The 21,148-nt window shown below is 32.7% G+C and overlaps 1 protein-coding gene across 2 annotated transcripts in view; it reads right to left on the bottom strand.

Annotated features, from left to right (window-relative positions):
• Positions 1-6,149: 6,149 nt before the first annotated feature.
• LOC132749499 (uncharacterized) overlaps positions 6,150-21,148 on the bottom strand; it is a 32,339-nt gene continuing 17,340 nt past the window's right edge. Inside the window, exons 1-2 of one of the 2 annotated variants that reach the window (XM_060739289.1) lie at positions 10,072-10,288; positions 6,150-8,702 (exon numbers count right to left, since the gene is read on the bottom strand). In XM_060739289.1, the coding sequence (XP_060595272.1) occupies positions 6,520-8,661 (2,142 nt within the window). In that variant the 5' untranslated portion in view covers positions 8,662-8,702; positions 10,072-10,288 and the 3' untranslated portion in view covers positions 6,150-6,519. Of the gene's footprint in view, positions 8,703-10,071; positions 10,289-21,148 lie in introns of those variants that run through there. The other variant, XM_060739297.1, reaches the window with a different exon arrangement.

The following is a 21,148-nucleotide window of genomic DNA, read 5'->3' as shown; positions in this document are numbered from 1 at the left end:
ATGTTTTATCATTTATAACTTTAAATGAAAGTCTCATCCCTTTAATAATAATGACATAACTGTATCTCTTTAAATGCAGAAAAATTATAAGTCTCAACACATGCTCAACATATCAATATACTACAGTCTAAGATATACATGTATGCACATAACATTAATAATTCCCAGTTTATATTAAATAAATATGAAATCCTAACATTAACATTAACATGCTTTTGATGACCTTACAACTGGTGAATTATATACAACAAAAATAGTATTATAAGTAATACCTAAGATAGACAGAAAACAACAAATAATTTAGTAAACATGAGTTACTTCCCTTTAAAATAGAGAAAACCTGAAACCCAAAAGAACACCCTAAACAGCAAAATTATGAAATGCTGCATGCTCAGTTTTATTAAGCCATGCAAATTAATGGTAAAGTAGTCATAAAAAATAGATGGCCATGTGACAGCAGTAATTGCAGAAAATCGGATAGCTTTCAACATCCGGATACTGGTACACTTTGTAAAAACAACCATTCTGCGCAACAGATAAATGTAATAAGGATAAAATCAATAGGATAATCGTTTACAACAGTTCATTACCTATCCTTATACTCAATTGCAGGTGAACTTTCTTCTTGTAGGAAAATTTTGAAAATGTATAAATCATTAAATGAATGAATGAACTGATACGGCCTCAATCTAGACCACAACGATATTCGAAATCCGGGTTTTAGTATTGTCAATAAAACTAAGGGACAAGCTGTTAAACTTAACCTGCAATTTCGTGAAAATAATATCACAATGCACATGCTTTTTACATAAAGTTATTAAATACAAATATAACAACACATTTGTTTACTTGATTTTTACGAATCAAAATAAAACTAATTAACACAACATGAAATTAACTGCTAATAATAACAGCTCCTTCCATAGGCAAAAATAAAAAGCGTTCCATAATAGACGACGCCGCTCACCGGCGTCGCCAAAAACATTACGAGAATGACTCAGATTCATATGTTATAACTGTGATTGTCACTGTACGGTATTCAGTACAAGGTTAACAAATAATGATCGGATTTTATATGTATATTTGCCTGCCATACATTATACCCCCGTTAATCTGATCAATTAATCGATACGGCTGGCGGCACTGAATTTATTTGGGTCTTCAAAATTAGCAACAGTTACTAATTTCATATTATACTTTTCACATCCACTAGAACTTTAAATCTTAAAGTAAAACGGGAAAGATGAACTGGTAAACATATTTTATCCACCGCCACTGCTTACCACTTCTGCGAAGGCTATGGCCAGTGTGGTGCAGTTATTACTAACTAGTACATCACAAGAATAAGAGAAGAACTGGAGCCCGTGCACATATAGCAAACATTTGGGGGTCAAACATTGTCCGAAGGCTTGACTCCCTCTAAACTGTCAATAAAAATAAATTAACATTTAAAGACAAATTTGGCATCTGTCTTAATCATTAAACTTGTTTCTAAAAGTATTAAAAATCCCATATACCGTCACTTGTCAAAAAAGTAAAGATTGCAGACTCCAAAATGTAAAAACACAATTATTCCAAACACATATAAACTTTCAAATTTAGTTGATTTCCCGGTGTCTGTCAATAGTTTATCAAATTCCCTTTCAGGTGCTATTATTATGGTGGCCGACTTGTGCCATGTCGTATTTTTCTTCCGTGGGGCGCCATAGAAAGCACGAAAACACGACAAATGACCACTTTGTCGTAGTATTCTTTTACTGACACGACAAAGTGGTAGCTGTGCCGTATTTTCGTGAAAAGTAATCATTTTTTTGCATTTTCGCTCGGCGGGGCGCCAGACGAAAACACAAAAATAAGGCACAATAACCACTTGGTCATACTTTCGCTCCGCAGGGCACCATGTAAAAACTTGACACACGTTGAACGAAAATACATGGCACAAATCAAATGCCATAAAGAATCATCAACCTTTATAAATCACTTTAATATATCAAAAACACCATTTTATTAATTTGAAGGTTAATTATGCATCCGATCCAGACAGAGTCTTCATTTGTACTAAAGTGTTTAAAGTCTTTTATTGACAGTTAACAGAGGCAGAACAGTCTGACCCCCAAGTGTATGTGGCACAAACTGACAAATTCGTGGGCCAGGTCATCTATAACATAGCCCGGAAACTGTAAACAGAAGTTAAACATAAAAATTTTCGACAGATGCACATCGGAATTTTAACACAAGGAGAATATTAATTATATTTGAGCCGTGTCACGACAAAACCAACATAGTGGGTTTGCAACCAGCATGGATCCAGACCAGCCTGCGCATCCGCGCAGTCTGATCAGGATCCATGCTGTTCGCTTTCCAAATTTATTACAAGTAGAGAAACTGATAGCGAACAGCAATGATCCTGATCAGACTGCGCGGATGCGCAGGCTGGTCTGGATCCATGCTGGTCGCAAATGCATTACGTTGGTTTTGTCATGACGCGGCTCATTTATTTACTACAAGACGGGTTTTTTTTCGTTATTATAATGGCCATTTCAAGATTTAAATAAGCTGCTGTTTTAATAATCATTAAAAAATACAGCTGTCCATGGCTTTTAGAAATAGTCTCTAATAATATTGTTCAGATTTATAATCTTTATGTATTCTTTTTTATAGTCTCATATACTCTGTAAATAGAAAAACAAGAGCCGGTTGATGCTCCCCGACTAGCTTATGTACCCAGAAAAGTATATCTTTTGTAGTTTCAGAGTTATGTCCCAGACAAAGTTCAAAATGTGATAATTCCAAACTTAGGCAAGGCAGAGTTACTGTTCTTTGCACTGCACTTCTACTCAATGAGATCTATCTACCGACTTGCGTGCGACACGTCGTCTTAATATGTTGATCATTTCTGTAAAATAGTTGTAAACTCCGACTTCAAATAACAAAGTTATGGGCCAGAAACGATTTTGCTGCAAGGTTATGCTGTGACCTTGACCTTCAAGGTAGCGACCCAAATGTTGCGCGCGACATGTCGTTTCAATATGGTGATTATTTCTGTGAAATAGTTGTAAAATCAGACTTCAAATTACGAAGTTATGGGCCGGACACGATTTTGTTGCAAGGTCATACTTTGACCCTGATGTTCAAGGTAGCGACCCAAATGTTGCGCGTGACACGTCGTCTCTATATGGTGATCATTTCTGGGAAATAGTTGTAAAATCAGACTTCAAATAACGAAGTTATGGGCCAGAAACGGTTTTGCTTCAAGGTCATGCTGTGACCTTGACCTTCAAGGTAGCGACCCAAATTTGCGCGCGACACGTCATTTGAATATGGTGATCATTCCTGTGAAATAGTTGTAAAATCAGACTTCAAATAATAAAGTTAGGGATCGGACACGATTTGCTTCAAATAACGAAGTTATGGGCCAGAAACGGTTTTGCTTCAAGGTCATGCTGTGACCTTGACCTTCAAGGTAGCGACCCAACTGTTGCGTGCGACACGTCGTCTCAATATGGTGATCATTTCTGGGAAATAGTTGTAAAATCCGACTTCAAATAACAAAGTTATGGGCCGGACACGAATTCGGGAGGTACGTACGCACGGACAACCCGGCGACTATATGCTCCCCCGAAATTTTTTGGGGAGCATAATAAGCTTACACTGATTTACAAGGGGGAGAGCTCCATTATCATTTTCGGCCCATTGTTTTCACGCTTTCAATTACTTTGGGAGGCACGGAAGTGACACATTTAAGGTTTTAATGATAACCGCCGTATGAACACATTTGCGGATGTTTCTAAATTCAAAATTTTACCATTTTATGAAAAATGTTGAATTCTGCTAAAAACGGTGCTAGGGGGCGTGAACAGGAGCCTGCAACATTTTCAATTTTGCCGTTTTGGGTTTTCTTTAGGGATTCTTATATTCTCTATTTTACTGTCTATACACATTGTAGACTTACCTCCCTTATTGGCAAATACAAATTAAGGCTTTATATAATTCTGCATACATGTTTTTCAGTTTATTCAATTAGAATTAAATTTATTTTAAGATTTAACTTCAATATATACAAAAGTCCCACAACGACGAGAAACATAAGCAAACTTGTAACATACATAAATACATATTTTCAAAGAATCACATAACATTGGTATTTCCAAGACCAGACCTAAAAAAATCATATTCATTTAAGCTATAAATTACACATAACAAATTTAAGCTGTATGTCTACATGTAAGTCAAAAATTAATGACCAAAAACCAACCTATTTTTAGACAATAAATAAATCTATCAGCTATACAATTAATCAATTAATTAATTAATTAATTAATCAACCAATTATTTCTATAGCTGTTTTAATTCATTTAAAAAATACATATACACAAGTCAATTCAATTCTTTTATTAATTGAAAACACATTTTCATGGGAATATAAACAGCTGACAAAACAAAAACTTCATCAAATATAGGTAATAAACAATTACAAGATTGACACAACTTCAGCACTTATAATGAATAATGCTATATGCAATTGTTGTTATACCATTGTAAAATAGAAAATAACAAAATAAGAGAATGACAAGTTACCAAAAAAGATCTCATTTAAAAACTAATGGGATTTTCTTACAAAGTAAAGCTAATTTTTTAATTTAACATGATCTTTACTGTTCATTAGTTCATTCAATTTATAAGCATTTGAGTGACAATAATAATATTTCCTCAACATTTTTGTTCTGATTTATTTAAAACTAACACCATCAAGAAAATAATGAATTTCAGTACCAATTATGTTTTTATGACAATGAGTACAGGTTCTTTCAATGTCAAGATGGCGACCCTTTACTATAGGGAGATGGTGATTTGTAGTTCTAAATTTGCAAAGATATTTGATAAGATCCACAGGTAGTTCGTCTAACTATTCTTCAAACTTGCATTCCTTTTAAAACGTATTACTTAGGATATGAATCTACTGTGTAACTGTTGTACCACTCATTTACAAACAAATCATTTAATTTGGTTTTAACAACTTTTTTGAACTTTTACAAATTACTAACATTCTGATTTATAAGATACTCAGAAAGTCCCAAATCATCAAAAGTGTTCTTGACAAAGTTTATACATGGAAACTTACATATATTGTTATGTTAGAATGTAATGCTTGAGCGGTACTGTAGACTATTTTACATATTTTGTCACTTCTAAATGAAAGAAGTTTTGACCAGTAGCAAAGCACTCTTGAGTGAATTTGTATAGAAATAGGCTTTATCCATAATTCACTATAAATCATACAGTTCGGTGTAGATTGTTTCAGACTTAGAATTAGTTTGTAATATTTAAGTTGAACCCAAAATAGACTTTCACTGATTTACATAGGGGACATTATATTCATCTATAATTTATTTTTTTATTTCAAGATCTTATTTCAATATATACAAAAGTCCCACAACGGCGGGAAACATTAGCAAACGTGTAACACATTAATACGTACTTTCAAAGAATAACATAACATATAATGGAAAACGGCTATTGGGATTTCCAAAACCAGAACAAAAACAAAGAACATTCATATTCATTTAAGCAATAAATTACGCATATAATTTTTAGCAGTATATCTACATAATATTATCTACATATATGTGAAAAAATAATTTTAAAATGCCGAACCAAAAATTAGCATATTTGTAGATAATCAATAAATTTATAAGCTATACAATCAATTAATAAATTAAATAGATCAATCAATTATTCAACCAGTTAATTATATTGTATTTTTAGCTATAATGGCACAATCTTATCAAAATGATAAATTGATAGCAAACAGTATTTCAGTAGTTCAACTTCCTGTGAGGAAAAACATAAAATTTGAAAAACTTACATTTGATTAAGTTAAGCACTTAAACTACAAAAACAATCGAAAAGTAATACAATTTGAAATTAATTGATTAAGAAAAGAACTTAAACTACAAAAAAATCGAAAAATAATAAAGAAATATGCTGAGAATCAAAATAAACAATAAAAATTATTATTGTAGAAAAAACAGCGTAAAGGAATTATCTAAAATTTGCACCAAGGGTATATGCTCAGACCTACACAAATCTTTGAGAAATATTTCCAATCTCATCACGTTAAAATAGAATTCTGTGGAGTCCCTTATATCAAATCTACAATGTCTGTTAAATGCATTAAACTTTTCTGGATTGAATGGTTTTTTTTTAGATAAACATGTTGGACCTCAACGGTTCAATAACATTCTGAAAGTGAAAGAGGAAATTTTGCATACATGCTATAATAAGTTTTATCAAACATTTTCTTTGTAAAAATATGTATCTGAATTAGTAAATTAAGTTGTGACATGACTCATTTTGGCTTATTTTTTCCTTATATTTTTAGAGAGAAAAAAACAGCACATTCAGCATAAAACAGTTCTAATTTCTTAACAAGTTGAGCAAACATACTCGCAAACAAATTGCATTGGAGTGTCTCTTCGATATTAGCCCCCAAGCAATGATTTCAATGCGAATCTTTTTCTAGCTTTTTAAAAAACGATCCAAGGTTCCATATGAAGGGCTCAATTTTCTTTTCCTCCTTTTCTTATCCTGTTGTTTGCTTGATTTCTCTGTATATGTCTCTTCTTTTCCTTTTACTATTTGGAGCGTTTCAGTTAATGTACATTGGCGCAATTTTCTAACACTATTTTCTTTCTCTCCTTGTCTTTCATTTGTTTGTTCGTGTGTTGGAGTTCCAAATATATGTCCATTTGCGTCTTTAGCGAGTTCCCCTACCAATGAAGATGAAGCTCCATTGTTATTTACATTTACATGATTATCTCCAAGTTCAACATGACTTAGCTTCTTTCGTTTCTTAGCTTTTTTATTATTGACATTTTTAGAGCCTCTTCTTTTTCTATTTCCTTCGCTTTTCTCTGTCATGTAAGTCTCTTCTTGTTCATCTGTCCGTGTGCTTGATCGCCTTCCCTTTTCGTTTCCCTTTTTCTTTTCTTTGTTCTCCCTCTTTTTTTTAACATCCTTTTCCAGTTTTTGTTTTTCGACATCTGGACCGTCAACCGATTCACTTCTGTATTCCTCGTCAGCAAATGAAACATACCATGTTAGTTGTTCTTTTGTCTTTGTATCATCTGGGAATGTGTATTTTCTTTGTGGAGGTCTATCAAATTTGTCCACAACTTTTGTAATCTTTGCTGACTTTTGGAGTAGTTTCAATGGATTTTTTCTGTATACATAATTTGTTTTCAGTAGAATATATCTATTGATGTCCCCTATCGGTACGCTTTTCTTTCCTCTGAATTCTTTGAAGATAATCTCTGCAACTTTTTCGTCGTCATCCATATTTACAAAATTTAGTTTTTGTCCCTTAAATATCACATCATAATCAGACATAACCATTTCGCCTTCTTTCTGGCTACATCTGTTCATCGATTCCTTCATTGCCTCTATACCGCGAACATGATTTGTTACATGCACCATGTGAAATAGTGTTGTATTCTGCTTATCCTTGAGCTCAAATAGCGATGAATATTTACAGTTTATTTTCTTTTTAAGAAAGGCTTCATAATTGCGCGCACATTTGTTTATGTTGTTACTAAATTCACATTCCTTCTGTGGCTGGCTGAAGTGAATTACACGCTTCACAAATTCGACAAGTTTATCCTCATTTTCTTCCCCATCTGACTGATCAATGCCATAATACTTTGCAACCTCAAGGGGTATTCCGTACAGCTGCAGAACATGCTCATGAGACTTTGAAACAAACCGGTTTACAAAACTACTCATGAAGTTGATCAATATTTCATTTCCAGGACCTGGAGCAAACTGTTGAACATGAGCCATTGGTGTATCTTTGAAACCAAATGGATCGAGAAATGTAAGGCTTCTTACAGATGGATCCCGAAGCATCTTTGGAGCTGATATATCTGCAAACGCTTGGTTACTAACTTCGACTCTTACGGAGAAGTAACCTGTATTTATATCAAACAATGTGCTCGTCTCCTCTTGAGAAAATCCATATTCGTATTCTGGATAGTGTCTTCCAAAAAAATTAATAATCAACAGTTCTACATTTGCAGCAAGTTTCATGTATTTTGCAGTGTCTTTCTCAATAAATTGCAAAGTTATGTTTGCAGATTTTTTCAAAATATCTCGTCTCTGACTCCGTGTCTCTAGTTTAGTCGCAAGTTCTTCTTCCGCTTCTAATTGTGAAGTTGTCCAACCCCATATGCCACCCTTTTCCAGGTCTGATTTTTCTTTCGACACATAGTCGAGCATTTCAGCTGCCTCACTATTACCAGTTTCCTGATCTTTATCTTCCAACACTTTAGTCCCACTATTTGGCACTTTTGGTTCGTCTTTATTTTCTCCTTCTTGCTTTTTCATATCTCGATTATAGTAAAATTCTAAAACTACCATCAACGCAATTAGGGGCGATCCATATTTTTCTATTTCAGTCGGCCAGTCACTACCATAGCGACCTTCTCCGGCAAATGCATCTATATAGATAGTTTTCAGGTTAAATTGTTCGTCTTGTGTCTTTGCGATATACGCTTGAGTCTTTGCAATATACGCTTGGAGGTATTTCTTCAACATAACTCTTTTTATTAAACCATGAGGAGTATCTTCATCGAAGAAAAACTGTTTTCGTTTCTTTTTACCCATTGCAACAATTACTTGTACGTTACACTTGGCTTATTTATGACCTGAAAATAGAAACGAATTATTTTATAAACTATAATTTTAAACACGTATTATACGTCAATATATTTTGTCTAGTCAATATCCACCTTCTGGTTAAAGATATATACAGAAATTTCGGAACACTACAACCGCACATTGCCATCACAGCACGTGAGAGCTAAAATAATCTTATTTCAACTTTTTGATAAACTTATCTTTTTCAAGTGGGTAGTACTAGCTTAAAAATCATATTTTATTTCCTTTTCAAATCGCATTTTTATTTTGTTGTGTTTTACAAGGTCAAGTGTATCATGTGATACTGTATGTACATCATACATGTACTATGAATTTTAAGATTAAAGAAAATAAAGTACAAGAAGACCTGGTGAAATATATTATTTACCTCTTAACATTAATTTCACCAGTTAACTTTGTAAGCAAAGCCTCCAGATGAGCCAAAAATGTTTATCAAGAAAATCAACCCTTAGAAAAAATAACTAAAATTTGAAGAAAAGTAAAAATATTTACAATTCAAGTAATGATTACATGTTACATGCAATGAATGACTGAATTTTAAGTATCTAGACTGACGCTGTCAATCGCAACTACTCTGCCCTTTCCGTCAGTCTTCGGACACAATAGTATGAATACACAGAACGGGCGTACGGTATTTTGGTATCTAGACATGTAAACAAATGGTAATTTAATGCTGCGAGTTGTTGACAAGTTTATTTCCAATATATCAATTCAATGTCCACCTAAAATAAGTGAATCATAGATACAAAAGCAAACAATACATTATTTGTATATTTATTATTATGGTTGTGGAAACCGAAAGTACAAAATGCTAACCTATTGACATTGAGTCGCATTTGCTTTAAATTGTACATCAATGGGCATTTTTAAATTAAAAATGGTTTTCAGATATATTTTCAATCATGATTGTTCCGAAACAGAATTATTTTCTTTTGGATGTCAATTATATGCACATTCGTTTTTCATTATCGAAGATAACATTTACATCTGAAACCACGTAATATATTTTAGGATAGGCCGGGGAAACAAACATTGTTTCATTTTAAACCTTATTTACCGTTTATGACATTTTACCATATGTTTTTCACACAAGCGTTTCGGAAGTAGGCCTATATACATGTAATATGATTCATTTGAATTCCAACACCAGTTATATAGCTTTATAAAAGTTGTACATAGCCTAGTTGTAGAATGATTATCTCCTAATGGTGGAAAGGAAGACGGCGTTACATTTATTTACTTACTCCTATGTTCAAATTTATTTAAATTCCAACTGATGAATATTCATACTCTTCATTTTAAAACCTAGAAAAAAATCTTTTTAATTTCGTTTATCGTGAAATATTGTTGACATACCTTAAATTAAAGAATATCTGTCTTATTCCAATACAGCCTCTGTAGTTCGTAATCGGCAGCCTAGTAAACCGAAATAAAATCGCGCTGAAGCTTAAGTAGGTAAAATTTTGGAGAATTCCGAGATAAAAATAGAATGACGCTGTATGTTCGAGAACATTCTATTCGGGATTTCCAGATCCCGAGCTAATTTTAGAAACAGTACTCGGAAATTCCAAGCTAAATATAGAAAATATACATGTACATAGCCGAAATAAAATCGCGCTGAAGCTTAAGTAGGCCAAATTTTGGGAATTCCGAGATAAAAATAGAATGACGCTGTATGTTCGAGAACATTCTAATCGGGATTTCTAGATCCCGAGCTAATTTTAGAAACAGTACTCGGAAATTCCAAGCTAAATATAGAAAATATACATGTACAATTTATGCTTACGATTTATATACGTACGTGTAAACGATAAACTTAAGAAATTTTAAACGGCCCCAGACATTTAGCTTTAACCTTTAAATAGATTAACAAAAATATTGATGTTAAAGATAATATTTTCGCCTGTCTTCAAAATTTTAATTTTCGTAAAAATTTAATGTAGATTTAATCATTTCCATAATCATTCTCTTTGTAATCATCATCGCTTTTATCATGATCAATTTAAATTGACTTCAATAATCGTATATTATATTTAGTTTACATTATCAACCCTTTTCTACCATCCTCATTTCTTCGGTATTATTTATAATAACTTAAGTTTTTATATTCTGCTCGAGGCTAGCTCAATTTAGGGGAGCGTTAGATTTTTATCAAGTACAAACTCATTGGATCTGAGGGACTACATTAAATTTAAGTTTTAGTGTTTGTAATATTGTCTGAATGACCTATGGTCAGTACACTACATGCAGTTCAGATTTAATTAAAAATATATAGATTCTATCTACTGCACGTGTAACAGTAAAAACCAATACAAAATGTCATATTTGTTTATTACATCTACTAATGTAGAAAAAGGTTTTAATTAATTTGTAACTTAGAGGAAATTCATGTTTCTTTTTTTTCGATAGACAGAAAGTGAAAGTAGACATTATGTTTTTTGGAAAATACATCACAGACACTTCGGGTGTGGAGCTCAAAACGCCTTATAAATCCAAATAAAATGTATATTTGTCAATCCCAGCACATGTACTGATCATATACTGTATATATACATAAAAAAAATTATTTATAAGCCGTTTTGAAAAAATTTCATATTTCAACGTCTACGGTCTATAATAATACAATTTACCTTGTGTACATCATATCAGATATAAGCTACTGAGTACCAATTGTCCATCTCATCAAAATGTTTTCCGAAAATAAATGTTTCAATATCAAGCAAATGAAAACTCACATCAGCCATAAATTATGCTGTACTGAAATGCAAGGGTACAACCGGTACATGCGTCTTCGCGCCCAAAGTGACGAAAATTATGCATATTTCTATGCATATCACCATTCAGGTAATTGTTTAATAAAGCGGATAGATAGTGACGTAATAAAGTGAATATTAATAAGGACACTAAATATGTTAGTATTCATCCGTAGCTGTTCTACAGAAATTAGAAATCGCTTCCGTCGAAGTTTCTAATTTCTGTAGAACAGCACGGATGAACACTAACATAATTATACACAGTGGAAAATGTCAAATTGACAATTTTAATTACTGTTTCAAACAGTGAAATATCACTTTTATAGTTCACTGATTTATATTTCTATGTAATAAAAAGGACAAGAAAAGCATTGATGCAAAGCATCAAAGGGCGTCCAAGCAAGAAATGCAGCAAGTGAAGATGAACTAGTACACATATGATGACAAGATATTCTTATAAACTACCAGAAATGTATACCACTTATGAATGAGCGGACGAAAGACATTGTTCATTATGAACTTTGATTGGCATGCTAGAGATTAGAATATTACTTGTTATTTCTTTATGATCGTGGTTATTAATAGCAACGGATATACATGTATGCAATCATTTATAATCCATATGTGTAACGCATGATCAACACGTACCACACATTTGTCCCTTATTATGTACATGTTATCGCTATTAGTGAAGACCCCCTTAAGGTATCTGTTCACACTTTAAGTTAGTAAAAATATGACACTGGTTATATTACCATGTTGATCATGTTGAGCATAATTGTTTATTATACAATAATTGTAATATCTATTAATTTTAATTTAAAAAAAATACAAATTTTATGAATATTGTTTTCTTTTATTCTTTTTTGTGTTTTATGTGCTATTTTGATACTGAGTTTTTACTACTCTTTTTTATTAAAATTGTAAAATAAATTTTAAGAATTCAATTGTCATATTAACCGACGATTATAAGTAAAAGCTTAACTGGAAAAAGTCAGTAAATTATGGTTTATCTTTCAATATATAATATTGTTTATTCTTAAACCATGTACATGTACATTGTATTTTTCTTTATCATTTTTTAAATTATCGATCAATTGAATAATTCATAAAATCTAATTTGTAACTTTGAATAATTCCTCGGCATCTTTACTAAACACGGATAACAAATTGAATAATTAAATAAAATGTTTCAAAGTTGATAATGTCATTTTAATACCATAAAAAATGTACCTTTTTCTCAATTATTGTACATATCACGGATTTATATTACATATTAATCCGTGTACATATTTATTGTTTTTATCTCATATAGATAAAATGAAACATGCTATTGTTGTTTTTTACCAATTGTAACGATATCAAACATCTACTCCAAAATCGGGAGAGACCGGACAATAAACGTGTGGTACTATTCGCCGGTCACTAGTAAATCCTGGTCAAAATAGACCGGGAGAGACCGGCATTTACCGATAGGAGTGATAAAAAGATATATCTATAAATAGGTTTTTGGAATATTTAGGTCATCAACTGATCATTCTAGGATACATGTACAACAATAACATACCATGACATGATAACCGACTGTGTACTACAAAATGATAAATAAAAAACCCCGAAGAGCGCGATTTATTGACGGAAAAGGTTATTTCATTTGTAAATGTTTGCATTGCGAAAATTCATTGTAACATATCGCGACATTTCATTCTTATTTAATAATCAAGCACCCTCATACCGATCGGAATTTTCGGCTTTTATTATGACCGACTAAAAGGCTCGAGAAGTTGCTGTCGCCCTTTCACAAAATCTGATCTCATTCCATAAGAGCGCCGCGCTTCGGCGCGGACGCCAATAAATACCCCCCCCCCCCCTCCCCACCACACACACACATGTACATGTATACACTTTATACTGACATTTTCTGCCGACCACAGAACTGACATATACTTTTTTAAAATGCAAATATCCAAGTAATAAATTATTTCTAGGGACAATGTATTGTTATACAAAATGTTTTTATTTTTTTCCATTCACCATGTCTCATTGAATGCCAATCAAATACAAACCTTTTCTCTTGTAGGACTATACAGTACGTGTCTACGACTTGAATTTGAAAGACTTCCCTCTTATTTTATGTTTTGACTGAATTTAGAAGAAAGCAGCCCGAAAAATCACCAGTTAAAATAGGGAAAGTTTGTTTCACAGCAGTTTTACAGTGAAAATACGAAAAATGAACAAAACATGCATCTTTTATTTCATCAATATTTCATTAATATGTAGATCTATATAATATTTCACAATCAAAATAATATGTTCTGTATTTAATTTTATGTAGATCTAATGATCGGGGGATATAACTCAATTTTAATCTCAATAGAATACCTACCTTCCTTTGAATTATTTCTATTTATATAATCATAATCTTTGATGATCATCATCCTCTAATTAATCATTTCCATCATCACCATTTCTATCTTTATCAGTTCTTTTGATATCATTTTAATGATCATCATTTACATCATTTCCATTTCTTTCATTTCTATCGTTTTGTTACCATCATGTGTCTTACTTTCATCATTAACATTATCATCCACATTATCATCATTAACATTAATGATTATCATCATCATTATCTAATATCATCATTAACTTTTTCATCAAATTTTAACATTATCATTAATTATCATGATATCATCATAAACATTATCACTAGATCTATTAAACATTATACTGTCAGTGATTTTCCTACTTATATAACAGACTCCGAAAAAAGGTCTCTTCCAAATTGAAATTTTCTTTAAAATCATGCAGTTTTCCCAAAATCTGAACTTAAACCAGCTTTTTTACTTCCCAAATCAGCAGTTTTAACGATAATTTTTCCCAAAATCAAGAGGCTAAGGCCTCTTCCCATTTAAGTGAGAAAAATCACTGACTGTATATCATTAATTAACATCCCAGCCAGCATAACTAAATCGGATAGATATCGGTAATAGAGCGGCATATCGGCATTACGGTCCGATGTCTATCCGTTATATATCCGTTATATCATCATACGGCCATTTTTGGTAAAAATAGTAAGAATATTAATTATTCAGTGGTAAAATTCTTCAGGAACTTGTTATAAAATCCTATTTTCGATGTCTCTTTGTTTCAATATTAAAAACTATAAACGCTGTCGGCCCGCTCACGGGCCGATATCATGGTAAAATTATTTCGTTTAAAGAGGGAATTTCGTTTGCGATTTCGTTCGATTAAAATTATTGTTTTTGGACAACCCGGATCTGATTCCGTCTGGCGCGAAAGCAAAAAGTGGGAACGCGCCAACAGTTTAAATTTATTTTGGATAAGATTTATTTTATCTTAGGTTAAATCTACTGTAAACAGGTAAAGACACAGCGTTTCTCAAATAATTTATGTTTCCTTGTTGCAGAATTCAGATAACTGCAGGCACATGATATCTTTTACCTTTTGTGTTTCGTAATAAGTTTTCGCGACAAACATCAGCGTTCATTTGATCAACATTCTCTGAGTGCAGTTTTGAGGATTATAATTAATTTATACAACTAAGTTGATATTTAATCAGCATGTAGTTTTTTTCATTTTTTTTAATTTGAGATAAACATCGGTATTGGCCATTTTTATGATTTTATTTCATTGTGAAAATAAACCAGGGCAGGGAGCAATTTAGATTCTATAATACGTGTATAAACGAAATCACTGTATGGTTTATATAGCAGCCCTTTACAGGGCCTTTTTACCTTCTATAACAGGGGCCGGTATAGGGCTGCTTCCCCAAAGAAAATTTCTTTAAAATCATGCAGTTTTCCCAAAAAATTGAATTTACATTAAGTTTTTTCTTCCCCTTTTGCAAATATACCATGTAATTCTTCCCCAAAATTAAGGGCTGGGCTGCTTCCCCAAACTGTGAAAAAAAGCCCTGCTTTATAAAACAATGTGTATCATTTATTGTGATAACTACTTCCGCTGATTTCAATCAACTGTATCATTTATTTCAATCAGTCATCAACTCATTTTTCTATATATTTCAATACTGTATGGTTTAAAGTGAGTACCGGATATTGGCTCGTTTATTTACATTTACATATTTTTAAAGGGAAATTTAAAAAATAAGCGTGCATTTTTTTTAGCCTTCTGTTGTTTTCCAGTGCGTAACTTGGTTTCTTGGTTTTTTAAAAGGGGGTTCCCACAGTTGGTTTGGGAAACTTTCCTGTTTTTGGGAAAAGAACAGATTCTATAAAAGTTGTTGGGGTATTTAAACAGGGCCCTTGTAAAGTTTAAAATATCCGGTTTTTTTTAAATTTTTTGCATTAAGTTAATGTCCTCTTGTTTAGGGTTAAATTTTTAGGGTTTTTTTATTCATTTTAAAATGAAAAAACTTTTGTGATAAAATGAAAAAATCCTTGAAAAAATTTGTAGGTTTAAAAAAAGTTTTAAAACACCTCTTAAATGCCTTTCTTGGGAAAATATCAAATTCAACCCCGGTTTTAAACGTTTTCCCCTTTATTGTAAAAATTTCTTCAATTCAGGTACTTTAAAAGGGACTTTAAAAACAGGTTTTATTTAAAAGGGGGATTAAATTTGTCTCACAAAATCATTTATTTATAAAATTCCTAAATTTGGGCAAAACGAAGGGAAAATTTTTTTCCTCAGTAAAAAACAACATATAAGGGGCCTTTTTACATAATTTTGGATTTAAAGGGGGGGAAGAAACCCCCAATTTAAAAATTCAAACCGGGCAAGTCTTTGAAGGACCGTTTTTCAACTTTCCCTTTGAACCCCAAATGTAGGTTTTTAGTACAGACTTGGGCAAAGATACTGGAAAGAAAATAGGCCTTTCCCCTGAAAGAAAATGTTAGCCGAAAAGGGCGGTTTTTGAAAAATTTATTTTCTTATAGCTTCTGAAAAAGAATTTTTTTTCCCGGGCAGTTCAAGAAAAGGATGAATTAATTTTTAGTGAGGGCTTTAAATTTGGGTACCCTTTTAGTAAATTTTTTGGGTTTTAAAGGGAAAAATATTAGCCATTCTGCATTAAATGATTTTCCCTTTTAAATTTTTTCGACAGTACCATAGTACTTGCCAAAAAAATGCCCAGAACTTTGTTAAAAACCCACTAACTATCAAGTGTTAAATACTGCTGTTTGGTAGCTATTACCATTTTGGAATAGAAACTTGGGTCCTGTTCAAAGGGTTAATGGGTATTACAATAGTGAATGGGTTTCTCTAGCAATTAAATATTGATGGGACTACCTTTTGTTCAAAAGTTTCTGGTCCTCAATTGTGGCCCAATATTGGGGGGACTTGTAAAACCCTTCAATTTCCCAAGGCCATTTGTTATTGGCTCTTTTATTCAGGAGCACCAAAAACCTACTAGTTAAGCGAGTTACCTTTGACCTTTTTGTTCGTGATTTGGAAAATTTACTTCAGAATGGGGTTCGGGTTCTCTGAAGAATCAAACAACAGAGTTCGTTTCATGCTTTCTTGTGTAATTTGTGATGCACCTGCAAAGGCTTTTGTAAAGCAAATAAAAGGTCATAGTGGATATTACGGTTTGTGATAAATGTGTGCAACGTGGAGAATGGCAGGGTAAAATGACATTTCCTGCAACTGATTCCCCGCTTAGAACTGATGCTTCATTTGATGAAATTGCAATTTGAAAGAACATCACATTGGTCAGTCACCATTTCATAATTTACCAATAGGGATGGTTTCGCAGTTTACAGTAGATGCTATGCCCTTGGTTTATCTTGGAGTTGTTAAACGCATGATTCTACTCTGATGAAGGGTCCACTTGAAAATGGGTGCCGCATTGGTACAGGTGCTATCAAGAGAATTTCTGACAATTTATCTGATTTAAAGGTTTTTTCTTCCAAAAGAATTCAATCGCCAAAGCCCAGAATCACTTTGAATCGTGCCTCTCCAAGGTGGAAAGCAGAGCCAAGTTTCGACAGTTCCCCTTGCGTCATTTGAATTCTGAGCCAGTTGTTCTTATTAAGGAAAACACCTTCCAGCTGATTTGTTACAAGCATTTTAACTGTTAATGTTTTATAGGTGTGTTCTGCTTGTCTTGTTCTTTTTTTGTATACTTACAGGATTATGTCAATGCCTACTTTTGCAAGTTTTTTAATTCAGTTTGGTGAAGCTTTATGGCAGGAATCATGCTTTTTTTACAATGTACATGGTTTTGACACACTTGGATCAGATTGTAATGAACTTTTTGGCCCCCCACTAGGGAAAATTTCTCTGCATTTGCGTTTTAAAGCTTTCTTTGGGAAACTGAAGCATTCTTGTCGAAAACCCACATTTCCATTGCAAACAAGTGATTGTAGAAAATTTATGAAAGTAAAGGAAATCTGTTAAATTCTGCCTCCTAAGATTTCAAACAAAGAAGGCATTTTGAAGAAAAATCATGTAAATGGACCGTTGCCATTAAGATTTAACCATTTGGTGGTTTCACAGTTTAAAGAAATCCATTTTCCGGATTGCTTTTTCTCAACATCGAGAGGCAACTACTGCTTTCTTATAAATGATGAAGTTGGTATTATCAGGAATATAGTACTGAACGATAACACTGAAAAAATCTTTGTTTGTGAACAATTTTTAAATGTTGCAGATTTTTTCAAGATTTTTTACCATCTTCAGACCTTAGAATAAAACGTGTTGCAGACCTCAGTGGCATTTTGTGCGTTGCTGATATTAGAGACATTATTTGTAAATGTGTACTTCTTCCTATTGATGATGGTTTTGTATGTATACCACTGATACATGACTTGGAGTCTAAGTGATTGGAGATGACTGTCTAGAACTTCACAAACAGATACCGTACTTTCTTTAATGATTTAAGGTGTTACAAGGCAGTGTTTTTTTTTTTCACCAAAATATTAGGCGAAATTTGGCCCCATTCCCCCCTCAAAATAGTATGGTTTTTTCCCCCTCTCAAAGCCGAAATTTCCCCCCATATGGCAGCCAAAATTTGCCTGCAATGAATACCATTTTTTTGCATAAAACTGCCGAAAAATGTTTTATTTTAAGCCTGTAAGACTTACTGTTAAGCAAAGTTGTTTACAAATTGTTCCAGGGTATGTAAGGGGAGCTACTCACTGCTTCCAGGGCATTAGACAACTTTTGGGGACAGGTACCCATACCCTCAGGAAGGGGAATTTTGCGTCATTTTAAGACAAAAAGGGGAATTTTAAGCCATATATGAGTTCTTTAAGTTTAGGTTTTACACTAACTCTTGGCACAATTTCCTACCATTACTTACAATAGCTAGTATATTTATTACTATAGACCTAACAAGTAAAACATATAACATGAAGTTTTTCTTGAGATAGGCTATCTCATTGTTTTCTTTATTGCTTTCTTATTGCACTTGACTGACTCAGACATCAATCAGAGCTCCAGATATATGTTTTTGGCCAAGGGTTTTATACCCCTCAAATTCTAAAGTGAGGGGTAAAATGCAAATTCTGAAAAACGTTAGGGTAATTTTAAAATCTATAACAAGCATAATGCATTGTTGTTTATGATAAAAAAATTAAAACTGACAGTTGTTTTTGTTGTTGTTGATTTAAAAAAAAAACTTGTACAACAAAAATTGAATCAGTGCAACAAGCTCTGGAAAGGCAGACTTTCCTAGGCAAGGGTATGTTGTACCCAAGTTATGGAAACACAGGAAAATTATTTCCTATTATAGTCATTAATTGTTTCTTTATTTTTAAAGTTAAAAATGTATCACACTATTTTGCAATCTGCACTGGTCAGTTCTTAATCTATTTTCTACATATTTCTGCCTGTTCTTTAGATTGAAACAATTATAACAATGAGAACTGAAATAAAAATTAAATAAAAATAAACAAGAAAGTTTTATGCCTTTTCTAAAAAAGGTTTTGGTTTCAGAGAAAATTGTCTGTAACTGTAAAACTGGGTACGAAAATATTTGAGTACAAAACTGCAAGAGAAAATACGTTTTTTCCAACAACAACTGACAGAAATTAAAATAGTTTTTGTTTATTTACTAGCAGAATATGACAATGTATGTCTATTCTCTAAACAAATTGAATATAAGGTAAACTCCTACGATGATTATCTGCCACATTAATTTGTCAATAATTTTACGAGAGTTACCTCCTTGTACATTTCTCACTTCCTGCTACTTTCGGTTTTAACATACAGCGTTGTTGACAACTGTAATTTAGTTTTCAATCCATTGAAAGTTAAACAGAAATATATTTTATTTTTATGAAATCAAAACATCACTTTTTTTGTTAAATATCAAACATTTATACTATAATTTTTTTTAGGGGAATTTTCTGCTGAAATAGGGGAAAAAAGCATATGATTTTGAGAGGGGAATGGGGCCGATATTCGGCCCCAAAAATGGCCAAACGAGTGCCCTGGCTTCCCAACAAGTTAAACATGCGACGCTTAAAATTCTGCTGTCAATATTTTAGATCCGTATATTAAGAAAGAGCGACGTATTTTAAACTTGTGTTGCAAGAGTTGCTCCCCTTTTCTACTCACCGGAAAGAAAACAATGTCAAACAAAAGTAAATCTTACAGTCATTGTATACACACCGGTCTCTTAAATATCGGTGTACACAATGATATTACAGTGTTAAGTGGTGTATTAAAATATGCATTGGATTCGTTTCTGTTTCTCCTCATTTATGAAGAAATAAAATTCCCCCTCCTATTGCATTTTTCCCCCTCCAAACGGCACCGACCCCCTTCCCCCAAAAGTGAAAAAAAAAACACTGCAAGGAAACTGTTTTGTCTTTTTTGTCTTTATTGTCTCAGTTCATGTTAAATGACTGCTGAATGGTTCGCTCATAACACCTTAATACATTTGATATCTTTTGTCTGTGTTTTAATGCAACCAAAATTGCACTCAGTCAGATGTTTTGATATATATGAAACTTTTGGTACTTTGAATCGCGATTTTTAAGAGAAATTTGTGTTTTAGTATGTGTTTCAAAATTGCATATGATATATGTTTCTAAAATTTTATAATTTAAATAAATATTTTCTTATCAAATTCCAGAATTTTTTTTCAACAGAACTTTGCCTGCAGTTCTTTTACAAAAATTGTATGATGCTTACTCTTTGCTTTCGTTTTACCAGACAATGTCTGATGCCTACTCTTTGCTTTCGTTTTACCAGACAATGACTAAGTATCTGGTGGTTGGGCCACTCTTAAAAAATTATCTGTTTGCTATTGCCGGTCGACCAAGCGAAAATGCCCCGACTCAAAAGTTTTTTTCAGCTTAAAAAAATCAGATTTATTTTTATTTCCGCCAAATCAGCAAGGGCATTCCATCTAAAAAATTCCCTCGAAAACAAAAATAAAATTGGAGGAAAATCACACATTTAATATGTAAAGTAACGAGTGATCATTCATGAGGGCATTCTGTGCGTTACTATTTAAAGTATTTACAGAAATAGCAACCAACCAGGGAAGGATATTTTCCTTACGTCACGCAGTACTGCATGCGCGCGGCATTAAGTCGATTAACTAATAATAAGAACGTATCAAATTAAGGTGTGGAAACGGGATTAAAAATAATGTTTGTTCAGTTAATGAATATTTGTGAAGCATTTATATGGTCACTAGTTTACCATGTGGTAATTTTAATGTGCTTTGGAGTACATGTTTGTTTGTT

The sequence above is a fragment of the Ruditapes philippinarum genome, unplaced genomic scaffold, assembly GCF_026571515.1.
Source record: "Ruditapes philippinarum isolate M1 unplaced genomic scaffold, ASM2657151v2 ctg3169_1_1_1_1, whole genome shotgun sequence".
Lineage (NCBI taxonomy): Eukaryota > Metazoa > Mollusca > Bivalvia > Venerida > Veneridae > Ruditapes > Ruditapes philippinarum.
Note: the sequence above shows the minus strand (reverse complement) of the source record. Positions and strands in the feature narration are given on the sequence as shown.